A 17,722-nucleotide genomic window follows, 5' to 3' on the forward strand; every position below is an offset into this window, starting at 1 on the left:
CCCGGCTGTGCTTCAGCTTCAGCCTCAGCTCACAGACGGCTGGCCTGACATTCTCCTGTAGAATTCTCTGATACAGAGCAGAATTCATGGTTCCTTCTATTAAGGCAAGTTGTCCAGGTCCTGAGGCAGCAAAGCATCCCCAAACCATCACACTACCACCACCATGTTTGACCATTGGTATGAGGTTCCTAATGTGTATGAGGTTCCTAACTTTTTTTAATGAAATAAATGAAATAAGTATGTAATTGTTGTGTTATTTGTTCACTTTGGTTGAAGATCTGTTTTGGTTGAAGATCTGATAACAAAAAGTTTCAAAAATATGCAAAAGTAGAGAAACTTTGAAAGGCGACCAATACTTTTTCACAGCACTGTATGCCTTCTTAACCCTTGTGTTGTCCTTAAGGTTCAAAAAATGACCCAACACTATGTATAACAGCAGAGAAAAACCCCTAAATGATATTTTTTCAACTTGAAATTTGATGACTTTTCCTAGAGTGACCCAACGTTAAAAAAAGTGAAACATCGCCTTTGTTCATATTTCCATGAAAGCTGTACACCACCAGGGTACAAAGATTGTCTTAGGGTCATTTTTGACCCGGCAGTTATAAAATCATTTACACACCACAAAAACAACAAAGACACACACACACACACACACAATGAGAAATTGAGATTATGTGTGCTACTGTTTGAACTCAGCCAGCAGCTCCTGAAGAGGAAGATCACAATGGTTGACACAGTTAGAAAGAACAAGCCTGAGCTCCCCCCTGCACTCCTCACAACAAGGTCTCTCTTCTCATCAAAGTTTGCCTTCACCCCCACCACCACTCTATTTTCTTACCTCCCAAAGAGGAACAAGAATGTGGTCCTCCTGAGCACACTGCACAAAACGGCTGAGATCAGTGATCATGAGGACAGGAAGCCAGCCATCATCCTGGACTACAACCACAACAAAGGATGCGTGGACAACCTGGACAAGGTGATTGGAACTTACAGCTGCAGGAGGATGACTGCCCGCTGGCCCCTGGTCATCTTCCATAACATCATTGATGCGTCCTCATACAATGCTTTCGTGATATGGAACAAGATCAACCCTACCTGGATGCCTGATAATCGAAACAAGAGGAGGGTGTTCCTGGAGCAGCTGGGAAAGGCACTTGTAACCCCACGCATTCAAAGAAGGGAGTGCCTCCCCCGCACAGCAGCCTCTGCAGCGCTTGTGAAAGCTGTTCAGGGGACTGAATATTGTCCTGATCCACCTGAGGCTGCAGCTGGGGCAGGCAAGAGGAGGATATTCCAATTCTGGCCCCCAAAGAAGGACTGTAAAACAAATACTATGTGCTGCACATGTGAAAAATACATCTGCAAAGTCCATGCAGACACACTTGCATACTGTCCTACATGTGCTAATTAGAGATGATTGATTTATGTTCTTCACATTTTTGTTTTCTATCTATTATCTTATTTTATTCGTGTTTATTGTTGTTGTTTATACACCTTGTGGGTGGGGGCAATGGTTAAAAAATGGGAGAAGGCTAGTATTTTGCAGTTGAATTCCTCATTGTACAGTATATAAGAATATATCACTATGTTGCCAAAAAAGTTCAAGACTGTTATTGTTCAATAAAATGCATTCAAATCTTTCTGCTACTTTCTTAGGCTATATGTGCTATCTCTTGCTAAAAAACTATGTTGACACCTATGCAATACCTTCAGCAATAATAATAATAATAATAATAAACCTCTACTTTAGTATAGAAAACAATTATGACAGGTGTGTTTTAATAAAAGGGAGTGGTGTCCACTGATTAAATGCAGTCTTTCTGCATTGTGAAGCGGGAAAACCCAGATATTCACAAAGTTTGTGATGAATGACAGGTTGTTTCTTCATGCAAAATAGATTTTTGCATGGGGTTTAAAATTATTCAATTAAGCGGCTTTATTTGAAGGGTTTAGTGAAGGCAGGTCATTTTTGACCCTTAGGACAAGGGGAGTATACAGAATGTTAAGACTACACAGGGGTTAACTTATGTAATAGGCCATGTCACCTGGTTCTAAAAACATCAACAACATGTGCTAGTGTCCCCCACCTCTGCACACTCCAAAACACACATACACTCCGACACACACACACACACACACACACACACACACACACACACACACACACACACACACACACACACACACACACACACACACACACACACACACACACACACACACACACACACACACACACACACACACACACACACACACACACACACACACACACACATACACACACATACACACACACACACACACACACACACACACACATACACACACACATACACACACACACACACACACACACCCATCACACACACACACACACACACACAGAGGAAAGACCCAATAGGAGATTCAGTGAAAGTTTTGAGGGGGGTTGTTGCTACAGCGTTAATGCAGCACCATGAAAATATGGCGGGATTACTGTAGCTAGGCAGATTTCACAGCATCTCCTAGAATACCCGGGACTGCGGGGATGGTCAACAGACCCAGGCAGGGCTGCCTAATGTGTCACTACCACCCCTGCTGGCAATACAGAGCACTGCACCAAGGAAACAGGACCTCAGTCTTACTATGAGCCCAACACATATTGTATTTTACTCTCCCGTCATATTTACTAAGCATTTGCACTGGTGCAAGAGGTGATTTACTTATCAGAGAAGAACAGACAAAGTAGAGGTGGCAGGACGTGCTAAAGATGACATTTTGTTATGCGAAAGGAGGTTGTTTGAAAGGGAGAAAGTGGCATAGAACTCCCCCACTATGGGAGACTCTCAATTGCATACTCCTCACATTTTCTCCCCTCTCTTCCCACCTCCTTCTCAAAACCCATGGGAGGAGAATGTCAGAGAGGTGGGACCTCTGGCTTTCTCAACCAATGGTTTTGAGAAGGAGGCTAGGAGAGTAGTATGCCATTGAGATTCTCCCTATGAATCTGCATGAATAGCCCTAAATGTATGAATGACTAATGGGTGAGGAAGAGGCACCAGTTACAATGTAAACACCTTGTGTGCTAGCCTCTGGCCTGAGTCCTTGGCCTAACTAGTGTTTCAGGAGAGCAACGTAGCGTGATGTATGGTGGCGTTAGGAGTTCAGCCTCCTGGAGCAGGTAGAATAGGTGTAATCAGGCACTGAGGGAGGAGGAGGAGGAAGAGGAGGAGGAGAAAGAAGAGGGGTGAGGAGAAGGTCGGGACACTGCTCTGCATGATAAAGAGGTTCTTCCCATCCTCAGGATTCTCTGCACGGACGCTGGATATTACCTATTTCGCCAGCTTTCATTAAAATTCATTCTGGCTGGAGATGCAGGGAAAGGAGGCTGCCCGAGTCAGTCAGTAAGTCACAAGTGAAGGATGAGATTTTTATTTAATTTAATATTCCCCCCCCCCACCCCCTTCTACACTTAAAAATGGTGACCCTCCCTGTCACGTTCAACACACACTCAGCAATTATTTACTCCACTGGTGGTTCTATAGGTACTCAGTGGAAGTTCAAAGGTCACATTGTGGGGGGGGGGGGGGGGGTCTTCCATTCTACAGAGATAGATAGTAGATTACCTGGGTCCTTGAGGCTGACTCATGGATTAAAGGCATGGTAATTACAGAAACTAGATTGTATGAGATTCGTCAAAGCAGTCATGGTAGCTGAGTTGGAGGTTATAAGGATGATTAGTTCAGGGGTTTAGCGGTAGGTTATGATGAGGGTCCTTCCTCTGTGCTGACGTCTTTCCAGGAAACCTCAGGAGACGTCCTGCTAACATATGCTGTTAGATCGACGTCATAATGAAGATGTGGGTTAGAATTAGGCTCATTCCACAGGATTTATCAAAGATTATCGTCATGGTAGTGTTTACAAGTACAATACATGGATTATCGTCAGGGTCATTTCAGAAGTCGACTGGTGGGTTTTCGTGAGGGTATAATTTCAGAGAGGAAATTGTGTTATCATGAGGGTCAATTTCAGAATTGAAGGTTATCTAGGTCTTAGTAATGGGTTATCCTGACTGGTGATGATTCAGAGGTTGATTGTGGGTTATGGTGACACAGAGGTCAGTGGTAGGGTCCTAGGTTATGGTGATTGGAGACTAATTGTCCTTGGTGCCCTCCTTCCAACTGCAGGTCCTGAGGGAGAACCAGGGGAGAACCAGGGGAGCAGGCCTCAGACTCAGACCCTCTCTCTCCCAATGACATGCCACTGGCATTAAACAAAGCCTGTGTGTCCATGTATGCTGATGATTCAACTATATACTTGTCAGCAACCACTGCTATGAAGTCACTGAAACCGTTAACAAAGAGTTGCAGTCAGTTTTGGAATGGGTGGCCAGTAAATTGGACCTAAACATCTCTAAAACTAAAACTAAAACTAAGCTCTAGACCTCAGCTGAATCTGGTCATGAATGGTGTGGCTGTTGAACAAGTTGAGGAAACTAAATTACTTGGTGTTACTTTAGATTGTAAACTGTCATGGTGAAAACATAAGATTAAATGGTTGTAAAGATGGGGAGAGGTTTGTCCGTAATAAAGAGATGTTCTGCTTTTTTGAAACCACACTCCGTAAAGCAAGTCCTGCAGGCTCTAGTTTTGTCTTATCTTGAAAATTCTAAATTGTTTGCAAAGTCAACTTACGCACAGCTCTGACACACACACTAGCCCCACCAAACATGCCACCAGAGGTCTTTTCATAGTCCCCCAAATCTAGAACAGATTTAAGAAAGCGTACAGTACTATATAAAGCTATTATTGCATGGAACTCCCATCCATCTCATATTGCTGAAATGAACAGCAGACCTGGTTTCAATAAACAGATAAAGCAACACCTCACGGCACAACGCCTCTCCCCTATTTGACCTAGATAGTTTGTGTGTATGTATTGATATTATGGCTACGTGTGCCGTTTTTAAATGTACGTAGTTCTGTCCTTGAGCTGTTCTTGTCTATTAATGTTCTGTATTATGTCATGTTTCATGTTGTGTGGACCCCAGGAAGAGTAGCTATGGCTTTCGCAACAGCTAATGGGGATCCTAATAAAATACCAAATACCCTTTCTCTCCCTCTCCACCCTGATTAATAATGAATGAAGCAGATCATTTATCAAGCTCCTTAAGATACCAAACCTGACAGAAGACGTATAAATAACTCTGTGATCTGGGGGGGCTGGGGGTGGAAAGTACCTACAGATGAGGGTGGCTCAGGTGGTCCGGAGGTACAATAGAGAAAACGGGTTCGAGGGGAACTGAGGAAGGATATGAGGGCGTGGCGGAGCGGGGCGAGGTGGAGATATGGTACCGCGTGATTGACTTTCCCAGACACGCCCAGCACCTTGAAAGTGAGAGGTGATGATCTGGGAGCGTGTGACCATGGAGCTCCTTCATCCCTGACGAGTCCACTACTGACTCCTTAATGCCCCTTCTTATTGCCGACTCGTCCTCCCCCAGTCCTCCACCATCTCCCCCAGTCTCCCTGAGCCCCAGAGAAAGTCTTCAGTCAGCTGTTTCTGCCCTTCTGCTCGCACTATATAAATCGTGCAGATTAGGTTTGCTCTCTGACAAGGGAAGGAGGCTGACGGTGACTAAGAGAGATGTATACCTGTCGCTAGTGGTTACAATCACCAGGCAACATTCTGCAGGGTTTAGTGGTCCTTATGTTAGTGCTGGACATAGAGGGGTTAAACACTGGTGTAGGGACTGGGGAGATGTTCTAACAGCCAATAACTGTCGAGTTTCCATCTGAGATTTACCCCAGTGTTTTACCCAAAAGGCTCAGACTTTTCTGTTTCCATCTACGTGGGCCGGCAGCCATGTTTTACTGGGCCATGGCTTCGGTGGAACTGCTCTAACTTGGGGACACCTTCTCACAAAGCAACAGTCTTGAATGACGTAGAGGTTGTTGATTCTGCTCGCCCCAAGTTTCGGGTCGCCCCAAGGAAACACAATAACACTAGAGCCCATATTACCATAAGACACCGGTGACACACAGGTGTGGGGTAAGTCTTAGGTGGAGGTGCACCATAAATGTTGGATAAGCTTTAACTTTGAAGGGGATGGGTTCTGCTATGTGTGTTCACTTTCAGCCAGTATTACAGTGTGTTAGTGCTCTGTATTGAATTTTGAATTTGAAGGTTGAAAGGGACTTCCATTGAACCATTTGTTCTGCCTCCGTACTTTCATGTGTTTTCAAAATAACTGTGAATGTATTGTTGTGTGTGTATTTATTCATTTGCATACTATGTGCATGTATTTGTAGGTATGTGTCAATCTTTTGTTTATGGGAGAGTCTCCCAGCGGTTTCTCCCTTCCACTGTACCTTTAGAGGGCTTTGTTAAGTTTATACCACTGATGCTATAACGTAATCCCTCTCTATGAGTGTAATAATTCCACACTCTTCTCCCCAAAGACCAGGATGTTCTCGCTTTTTCAAAGAAACATGAATACACATAGAATCCTAGCATTCCCTTCCATTCCCCTTAGACACAACTCTCTTAATGAATATGTTTTTCACTGAGCATGTGTGTGCGCCTACGGTCTTTGTGAGCACATACTCTGCATGCATTGGAATGTCTGTTTGTGTTTCTGGGTTAATGGGTACAGTCGATCCTCTCATGATGTTTGTTGTGTTTGTTCCCCTTTAGGAACACTTCACTCCAGAGTGTAAGTTCAAGGAGAGTGTGTTTGAGAACTACTACGTGACCTACTCCTCCATGCTCTACAGACAGAGCCAGTCGGGTCGCTCCTGGTATATCGGTATCAACCGCGACGGACAGGTTATGAAGGGCAACCGGGTGAAGAAGACCAAGGGAGCCGCACACTTCCTGCCTAAAGTCATTGAAGGTTGGTCACGTGCCCTCCTGTCCAAGCTATGATGAATGTTTGAGAGGAACAAATAAGACACGGATATATCAGAAACATATTAAGTTATCATAGATGTCATAGATGTGCACTGGACACTCAACTGTTTCTCTCTTCTGCTCCACAGTTGCCATGTACAAGGAGCCATCGCTACACGAACTAGTCAATGAACAGAAAGAAAAAGAGAAGGAAAAAGAGAAGGAAAGAGATAAAGACAGCCCTGCTCGGAAGACAGTGAAGACGTCAGAAGAACGTCATGAAATAACATTCTCCATCAAGAACTGCAGGAAAGAGAAAAAAGCTCCCAAGGCTGACGCCTCGTAGCACAGGGGACCTAGGGGAGGGGAGGGGGAGCAGTGACACTGAGAACTCAATGGGGACTCAATCACCCATCATGTGTTGGGCTTGCTGGAGGAATGACCCTCATGGGCCCCCTTTACCAGAAGTACACTGGGCTGCACCATGCTGAAGTGTCAGGGGTCAACAGCTCATCAGCAGCTCACCAGGTCTGGTTCTGGGAGGGTTTCCTCTCACCTATCACCAGAGAGAGAGAGCTGGACCAGGGCCCGAGTCAGCATCACCACCCTTCCTCCCTGTCAATCACATCTACCCCTCCTCTAGTACACTCACTACCAAAAGCACAGCCTGTGTCATACCTCTTTAATTGATCTACTGCCCTCCATCACCTGTCTCAATTTTCAGAAATAACCTACCCTCGCCCACACACAGTCATTTCTAATCAGTGTATTTTGATGTATGTATGTGCGTGCGATTGTGTGTGTGGATGTTGGAGAAAAAGTGTGTAACACTAATCACTTTGTCATCATAATCGCTATGCGTGGGTCCACTCTTCTAAGTAATGGAAATCACCATGGTGACAGTGTCGCTATGCCTGGCCTCCACCATCTGCCCACCTGCAAATCACACACCCCACAGCTGGACTTGGGCCATCAAAATGATGTTTTATTGGACAACATCAGGGGGATCTAGATCTATTTATATTTGATAGTAGGCCTGTCTGTTGAACTGCAGTCAGCCAATCAATTTCAAAAATGCCAAATATTCTGCTGAAAGAGAAAAGTCAAGCCAGCTCTTTTGGGATCAGAGATATCTACAGGCTACAGGATAACTTTTTCAGTGACCAGCCTTTTCTAGCTCACTCTTTCAAAGTCCATTTCTCCTTTGATCAATCACAATGAGGAAATAAATGGAGGGAACTGAAGAAGTTTATCATATTAAATCATGAGGATGATGTAAAGGATGATAATGAGGATGATGATGATAAGGATAAGGATAATTACAATGGTTACAGTGATTATGGTGATATTGATGATTCAACTGCCGCATAGCCTTGCAATAATCTCACAGGCAAAATAACGAGACAGAAATGTCAGGGTATTCAATTATCTGAAGTTGATAGCCATTTGCCCTTCTGGAGCCATGAAAGCACCATGTCCAAATTACTCTTAGAACCCTGACTGGGACATGACTGCCATGTGTGGACCCACATAACAGTAGCCTGACAGAGATGATTTCAGATTGGGCTCAGCAGGCTGATTCTGAGCATGTGAGAGAGTGATGGAGCTAAAAGCCCTCTGGGCCCAATGTTATTCTGATGCAACTCTTTGAAGGTTATTTCCTGGGGATTTTATGGAATACAGCCATAATTGCTTAGGTTATTCGCTTAAATGTATGTACAAAAAAAAATGTAACATGTCTCTGCAATATTTGTACAGGTTTGAGTCTCTGTCAGAGCTGGGCTGTGTTAAAAAAGAAAGTACGGCATTTTATTCAAGTGAGGGAGATAGTGACAGTGGTTATGAATGTGCATGCTTAGAATACTCCCAATTGCTAGCCTGCTCATAGTTCACTAAACTATTTCAGATAAATGGTAAGGATTGGACCTGTTAAATCTGATTAAATTATCTGTCACCTGAAAGGTAGTGCTAGTGACCGCTGAGTGTATCCTTTGCTTGGCAACAGTTGTCGACATGAAGCAGAGTTTAAAGCTGACATCAAAGTCTGAGGAGGCTCTTAGCTGGAGCACAATAGATATATGAGACTTTCTGGATTAGTTTTTATAAGACACAGCTGGAGCACCTACTTGCTATTCTAAAGACATCTCACTGCTTATCCCCTCACCGGAGTTATCAAATCACCACAGAGGAATCTACTCGCAAATATGGATTTCTTTGTGTGCGTGGCTGTTTGTGATTGTGTTCTTCTCCCAGTGTATGGATGTTTGTGGGAATATGTGAGTTTATTTTGGGAGTGCATAGTGTGCATATCCATGTTCGTGCAAGTGTCTGTTTCTGTGTGTGTATCTGTGTGTTGAGTGGGAGGGAACTTTTACAATGTCCTTCATACTGGACATGGGGCACTGTGAGGGGTGTCTTAGTGATGTCCTTCTCTGTGGAGATGATGTTTAGGTGACAAATGGCCACCTTTCAAACACAGCACTGCCACTGCATTGTTATTGGCCTGAGAGTGCTGAAGAAAGCAATGGGCAATAACATCTGAAACAAATCATGGACATAACAGTACAACATACACAGGGACATCCTGGTGTACAGAATGCTGATTTTCTAAGCATGGGGATATATACAGTAAAATGCCCAAAGGCATTGCTGCATAGCTTGTTCCTGCCATGGCGGCTGTGCTGTCAGAGTGAGATAGCAGGGGTGTTCTGTGTGACCAGCTCCTGTCCTGTCTAGTGGGTCACTGAGAAGGGATGGCAACACAAGTGAGCTTATACCATTGTCCCTTAGAGAGCTCGTCTGTAAGAAACAGGCAATAGCAGTAAACTGCCTGTAAATATGTTACACAACATTACAGAAGATGAGGGAAAACACAGAGAGGGAAAATACATAACAAATGAAAATCAAATCTAATTTTATTGGTCACATACAGTACACGTGTTTAGCAGATGTTATTGCAGGTGTAGCGAAATGCTTGTGCTTCTAGTTCCGACAGTGCAGCAATATCTAATAAGTAATATCTAACAATTTCACAACATATACCCAATACACACAAATCTAAAGTCAAGGAATGGAATTAAGAATATATAAATATATGGATGAGCGATATCAGAGCGGCATAGACTAAGATACAGTAAAACAGTACAGAATGCAGTATATACATATGAGATGAGTAATGCAAGATATGTAAACATTATTTAAAGTGACATTATAAGAATGTTACTTGTTCCCAAAATGTACAGAATGTGAGCATGTTATTGAGGATAAGAGTATGTCTGAGATGGTCTAGAATGTTCTAAGAGGGTCAGAGTGTGTAGGCAGTCGTTGAGATACAGTCATGTTCTGAAATGTCAAGCCTGCTTTTTGGGGATGTAGACTATCTGAGAACGTTTTTGGGTTAGACTTCATTTTAGGGAATGAGGGTTCCTTGCTGAGTTCTAATGTATGAGGAGGAAACTTCACTAGTTCTGAGATAGAATGTGAGGCAGAGAAAGTTATCAAGTTCTGAGAAAGAATGTGAGGCAGAGAAAGTCAGCAAGTTCTGAGAATGTGAGGCAAAGAAACTATGAGAAAGAGGAAGTCAATGAGAGTCAACGAAAGTTCAATAGTTTTGAAATAGAATGTGAGGCAGAGAAAGAGGAAGTCAATGAGAGTCAAAGAAAGTTCAATAGTTTTGAAATAGAATGTGAGGCAGAGAAAGAGGAAGTCACTTAGAGTCAAAGGAAGTTCAATAGTTCTGAGATAGAATGTGAGGCAGAGAAAGTTCACTAGTTTTGAGGTAGAATGTGAGACAAACTGGTTCTCTACGTCTGAAACAGAATGTGAGGCAAAGTTCACTAGTTCTGTTATTGAATGTGAGGCATAAAAAGTTCACTAGTTCTGATATTGAATGTGAGGCAGAGAAAGTTCACTAGTTCTGATATTGAATGTGAGGCAGTAAAAGTTAGCTAGTTCTGAGATAGAATGTGAGGCAGAGAAAGTCAGCAGGTTCTGAGAAAGAATGTGAGGCAGAGAAAGTCAGCAGGTTCTGAGAAAGAATGTGAGGCAGAGAAAGTCAGCAGGTTCTGAGAAAGAATGTGAGGCAGAGAAAGTCAGCAAGTTCTGAGAAAGAATGTGAGGCAGAGAAAGTCAGCAAGTTCTGAGAAAGAATGTGAGGCAGAGAAAGTCAGCAAGTTCTGAGAAAGAATGTGAGGCAGAGAAAGTTTACTATGAGAAAGAGGAAGTCAATGAGAGTCAAAGAAAGTTTAATGGTTTTGAAATAGAATGTGAGGCAGAAAAAGTTCACGTTTTGTGATAGAATGTGAGGCAGAAAAAGAGGAAGTCACTTCGAGTCAAAGGAAGTTCACTAGTTCTGAGAAAGAATGTAAGACAGCGAAAGTTAAGAAATAATGTGAGGCAGAGAACGTTCTGAGATAGAATGTGGGACAGAGAAAGTGCACTAGTTCTGAGAAAGAAAGTAAGACAAAGAAAGTTCAATTGTTCTGAGATAAAATGTGAGGCAGAAAAAGTTTACTATGAGAAAGAGGAAGTCAATGAGAGTCAAAGGAAATTCAATAGTTTTGAAATAGAATGTGAGGCAGAAAAAGTTCACACGTTTTGTGATAGAATGTGAAGCAGAGAAAGAGGAAGCCACTTCGAGTCAAAGGAAGTTCACTAGTTCTGAGAAAGAATGTAAGACAAAGAAAGTTCAATTGTTCTGAGATAAAATGTGAGGCAGAAAAAGTTTACTATGAGAAAGAGGAAGTCAATGAGAGTCAAAGGAAGTTCAATAGTTCTGAGATAGAATGTGAGGCAGAGAAAGTTCACTAGTTTTGAGGTAGAATGTGAGGCAAAGTTCACTCATTCTGATACTGAATGTGAGGCAGTGAAAGTTCACTAGTTCTGATATTGAATTTGAGGCAGTGAAATGATATTAAATGCGAAGCAGGACTGTTTGGCAGTGGTGGAAAAAGTACCCAACTGTCATAATTGAGTAAAAGTAAAGATACCTTAATAGAAAATGACTCACGTAAAAGTCAAAGTCACCCAGTAAAATACTACTTAAGTAAAAGTCTAAAAGTATTTGGTTTAAAATATACTTAAGTATCAAAAGTAAATGTAATTCCTAAAATGTATTTAAGTATCAAAAGTAAAAGTATGAATCATATAAAATTCCTTATATTGAGCAAACCAGACACCACCATTTTCTTGTTTATTTTTATTTACGGATAGCCAGGGGCACACTCCAACATTCAGACATTATTTACAAATGAAGCATGTTTTGGCAGAGGATGACCATGGATGTTCTCTGTTTAGTTAGTCCACTAGATCAGCGGCAGTAGGGATTACCAGGGATGTTCTCTGTTTAGCGAGTCCGTCAGATCAGAGACAGTAGGGATGACCAGGGATGTTCGGTTGATAAGTGAGTGACAATTTGACAATTTTCCTGTCCTGCTAAGCATTCAAAATGTAACGAGTACTTTTGAGTGTCAAGGAAAATGAATGGAGTAAAAAATACAGTATTTTAAGGAATGATTTGAAGTAAAAGTAAAAGTTGTCAAAAATATAAATAGTAAAGTATAGCTACCCCAAAAAACTACTTGAGTATTTTTACTTTAGTACTTTACACCACTGCTCTTTGGTTCTGATATTGAGAGCATGCCAGAGGGATATTTAGCTGGTTGAGGCAGAAATAATGAATTAGCTATCATAAAGTAAGGCAAAGAGAGCTCTTTTCTTGATTAGAGCAGAATTTAAGGCAGAGCAGGTCCCACAAGGGGAAGGGGAGGGGTAGTGACGTTGAGAATACAAGGACAGTTGTGGTTCACACACGCCCGCTCATGTCCGCTTCGAAGTCACACTCCACTTAATGCGCAATCTCACCAAAAGGTGTCCTATATGTCTACTGCCCATTAACCTTCCCTCTACACACTGTGTGCTTGTACGTGCGTTCGTTTGCACGTGTGTGTCTGTGTGGGTGAGTGAAAGAGTGACTGAGCGAGTGCAATGGCCTACCTGTATGTGTGCATGAGTGTGTGAGGGAGAAAAGGGAGAGAAAGAGAGAGGGGGAAAGAAAGAAAGACAAGGAATGAGAGTGAAGTGACGATCGATAGACTCAATAAAAGCCAAAGTGGAAAGCAATAGTATAGCGTTGAGAGCAATAATGTCCCTTAGGTGCAGTGGGAGGAGCAACCCATGTTTGTGGACAATGAACTCAAGAGCAGTTTTGTTCCATTCCAATGTGTAAACTGGACAAAGTGGCCTGATGCACAACAAATGTGGGGGCAGATATTTCTCCCATCTTACAGTACACTTTAGAGATCAACAGCCCCATACAACTGGCCAGTGTGATCTGACCGTGTACTCAGCTACTTGGGTTTCTGTCGTTTACCGTCCTTTTCTGAGACTCTGGGGACAATGCTGTGGAACTCCATTAGAGTGCACTCTGTTTGAAGGACTTTGGTCTTAGGTTCTGATCCAACTGGGGTCAAACAGGGAACACCACTCTCATAATAACAAGAGAAAATAGTGGTTAAAATGTCATTATAATAATAAATATTTATAGAGTTCTTATGAAGGGATTTGACAGTACTGCCAAAGTCTGGCGTAGCCTTTTTGACTGTTTAAGTATGATTTAACAGCGATGTTTAAGGTATAGGGGCTGTCAGTCTACAGTACACAACTAAAGGCCAGGGAAATTGTTTGGATGGACAACAAACCTAGCATTTGTTGGTGCTTTCCTGGCTCATTGTTTCATAGAAATATTACTATATAGCTATGTCCATATATAAATAATATATGGGATATATGTGTGTGAGGTGTTGTACTGATATTTTTCAAATATCTCCAAGAATAGGTGGTGAACATTTTTCTTGTTGTGTTTTATTTGGCTTTGTCATGTCTTTCTGATGCAGACTCTTGGGAGGGAGGTTTTTCTCTCCTAATACCAATCCTCCCTTCAGTGTGGTTTTGTAGGTGAACAGCAGGGTTGTGTTGGGGGGAAGTGGTAAGGACACTGGTTCATCGTTCCCACAGAATGCTAAATGATGCAGTGTGAGCTTCCACCCAAACTAAATCCTCTGGGTGGAAGCTCACAGTGTGAATGATTTACCGTATGCCAGAGATTTAACCCTAAACTGTAAATGTTGTCAAAGTTCAAAAGAGCATGTGGAAACATGCAAAGGGCCAGATCTGTCCTCCTAAAGCCAACACCTGTCTGTCAGTCAGTTATGACCTTTCCCAGCAATGACCAGACTTCCCCAGCACCCACTGGGCTCAGCGTTATGGTCACACAAGTCTTCCAAAAACAAACTACGCCCCCTCCTTTTTCCTCTCGGCTCTTGGTTTATCTCAGTCCTTTCCTCTCATCTTCCGAAAGTAACAGACGTCTTCCAATACGAGCCATAAGTAATAACACAGGGCTTAGCACTGATGGAGCCTATGGAAGAAGAGCTGTGGTATTACCTACCAGGTGGGACTCTACATGGCAACTGAGCCAAAGTGAGCAGAGCTGGATCTCACTCTCCAGCCACAACAAAAACTGAGACCAGAGAGTATAAACAATGCAGTTAGGACTAACAACCTGCAATGGGGACAACCAGCTCGCAAGGACGGCAAACAGTCATCAGCGAGGATTAACAGTTAGCAAGGAGGACTAACAGGCTACAAAACAGTCCAGCAGTCTGCAATAAGGACAACAAATCCAGGTTGAATTGAGAATCTTTGCAACGCATGCATGCACCACCATTTACCAACTTTCATGATAAGGGATGACTCCTCCTCCACAGCAACTAGAGACACACCGGACCCTCCCCTCACCCTCTCTCTGAGTTTGACACAGACCTGTGTACATTTCTATAGTACATCACACCTGGCTCAAGGGGAGATGTCTTATTATGGAATATTATTCAATAAAACAAACAGATATATTTGTATGATTGTACGTATTGTCCCTTGGTGATTCTTGTCATGACTCATGCTCTGGTCAAAAGAGGTCATCTGATGACGTGTTTTTGATTATGTGTTGTGCAAATTGACTTATGGCTAAGTGATTACAGGTTCTAGTTATGTGTGACTACTGACCAGTGGAACTTCAAGGCCTGAAGGTGAAGAAAACACATACTCTCATACCTAATCAAATCGTGTGTGTGTGTGTGTGTGTGTGTGTGTGTGTGTGTGTGTGTGTGTGTGTGTGTGTGTGTGTGTGTGTGTGTGTGTGTGTGTGTGTGTGTGTGTGTGTGTGTGTGTGTGTGTGTGTGTGTGTGTGTGTGTGTGTGTGTGTGTGTGTGTGTGTGTTCCAGATGGTATTGACAGCTGCAGGTGCTCACAGGTGAGTGGAAAGAGACAAGTGACAGGAGTACCTGGCTCCTCCAAGCTGAGCACGGTGGCCCAGGGAAACCACGTGACCCATCATCACCCTACTGAGTCTCTCACTGTCTCTCTAACACACACACACACACACAGCCTCTCATTAATACATGGCCAAGGGTCACCACAGCCTTCTCACACACAGCAGCCCAAAGTCTAAAACCCTCCCAAGGCCTCTAGTCAGCAGCATGATGGCAAGACATTCACTTAATTGCCATTTAAACTAATTACCCACATATAACCCACTAAGTACAGAAACGCTAAATGTGTCATGGTGTGGTAAACCATGTATGTTTTGGATGTGATTGACTATTTAAATTAACGATTTAGAGTGAGAATGTTTTGTGACACACACAATCATGCAGTGTTTAGAGCGTGAGAGATGAGTAAATTAGCACTGTGGTAAAAATAAATGGTGAAAGTGCGAGAGGATCCCCAGGGCTGAGATTAAAACACTCGCTCATCTCCATCTGATCGACTTTATAATCAGCCTGCATTTCAAAAACCTGCAGATTATTAAGAAACACATCAGAGAGATGAATAGCAGCATTTATTTCTCTTCGGCCACTCCAGGGTTGGTGAGACGGGCCAGTCTCTCAGTGATAATCATGCTAACCGGATGACGGATTAGAAGCAGTGGGAGAAACATTAATGATGTTTCCAGGCGTCTGGCAGCCCAGGTTGACGATCTAGGCAGGATATTCAGATGGATTATTACAAGTCACGGCTGTCAAGTATTTTCAAAAATACTGAAAATGGCCACTGACCTTTTGACCTTCGTCAAGGTCAGCTTTCCTCTGGTTACAGCTAACCAGGTGACTGCTGGGTAGAGCACAGGCATGACCTCAACTACAATGGGGAAAATATGTACTCAATGCAGTAGCTATGTTTCAACAGATTTAATCAAGCTGTGCTACGGTAGATTAATACAGTGAATATGGATTCAGGCATTACATCACACATATGAGGCAATGGTCATTGGTCGTACTGTATTTGAGGTAACCCATTACCAGAAATAGTCATCTGCAGACAACATGTGCGCTTCAGAGCAAAGCCATGACAAATATGCTATGCAAGCTTTAAGTCGTACTTTTGCCGATCTAAGAAATCTATCTACATAAATACACACTGAGACATAAATACATAGTGGTTTTTCCTACCGCTGGCTGTTTTCACAGTAGAGAAAAACGATCTGTTAAAAGTAATGATTCATTCATAAATGATTCATAATTCCTCCCAGGAGAGGCAGTGTTAGGGGGGAGGGGAGGGGGAGGGGAGGGGGACGTTGGTGTCAGGAGATGCACCTTGCATGCTGCTGAATTTCCTCATTACATTTACCATCTGGACCCAGAGCTGGGATTTCCCTCACAAACCATTCATTACACATCACACACTCCTCCACATACACATTCTTCCACACAAACATTCCTCCACACACACGCTACACCCATTCTCACCCGGGTTGGGTAGGTTACATTCTAAATGTAATCAGTTATAAAAAATGTATCAGTAACGCAACTTTTGGATTATCCAAACGCAGTAACGTAATCTGGTTACTTTCTGTTACTTTTGGATTACTTTCCCCTTAAAGGGATAGTTCACCCAAATTACAACATTTCACATTGGTTTCCTTAGCCTGTAAGCAGTCTATGGACAAGGTATGACAGCAATCCATGCTTTGGTTTAGTTCCCTGATACTAGTTCCATATGCTAACGTTTTAGCATTTGTGGCACAAATCCCATTCAAGTCCTGTACCGATATTATCATTTTTCGTGAATCATTAGAAGAAGACAAAAAGGATCCATCAAACACATTTGACTTGTAGTCAGACTCGCTCAGGTGGAACAAACTTAAACTTGTGCCTTTTTTTAAATGCTGAATTGAATGTTATTGAGAAAACAGAAAGGAGTCAAATGTTTTTTACAAATTCGCAAACATCCTTTCTGAATTTACAAGTAATCCAAGAAGTCATTATCTAGTTTTTCAAAAGTATCTGTAATCTGATTATGTTTTTTAAATGGTAACGTAACTGATTACAGTTCCAACCCTGATTCTCACACTCTCTGGCCACTTCAAACCGTTTACACACCTCATCTCTACCTCTCCCCCTCACAGATGTCCTCATCTCTTGACCTTGACATACACTGAGGCTGAGGACACAGACTATCTGTCTCAGAAGGGTACAGAAGGGTACACACACATACATGGAAACACGCACAAACGCACACGCACACACACACACACACACACACACACACACACACACACACACACACACACACACACACACACACACACACACACACACACACACACACACACACACACACACACACACACACACACACACACACACACCCACACCCACGAGGTCCATACTGCAGTTGCTCATCCTTTTAAAATGAGATCAATTAACTCCTATATTTGTGTCTTCTGCTGCCCTCTGCTGGATTTATAAGAACATCATCAGTTTGTCCTGAAACCAGCACTCCCGGTCAA

At 42.7% G+C, this 17,722-nt stretch overlaps 1 protein-coding gene across 1 annotated transcript in view; it reads left to right on the forward strand.

Moving 5' to 3' along the window:
- Positions 1 to 14,797, forward strand: part of LOC139537155 (fibroblast growth factor 11-like) — a 63,568-nt gene extending 48,771 nt beyond the window's left edge. Inside the window, exons 4-5 of the mRNA XM_071338119.1 lie at positions 6,682 to 6,880; positions 7,026 to 14,797. Coding sequence (XP_071194220.1) covers positions 6,682 to 6,880; positions 7,026 to 7,222 — 396 coding nt within the window. The 3' untranslated portion in view covers positions 7,223 to 14,797. The remainder of the gene's footprint in view (positions 1 to 6,681; positions 6,881 to 7,025) is intronic.
- Positions 14,798 to 17,722: the final 2,925 nt, after the last annotated feature.

Source organism: Salvelinus alpinus, chromosome 13, assembly GCF_045679555.1.
Source record: "Salvelinus alpinus chromosome 13, SLU_Salpinus.1, whole genome shotgun sequence".
Classification (NCBI taxonomy): Eukaryota; Metazoa; Chordata; class Actinopteri; order Salmoniformes; family Salmonidae; genus Salvelinus; species Salvelinus alpinus.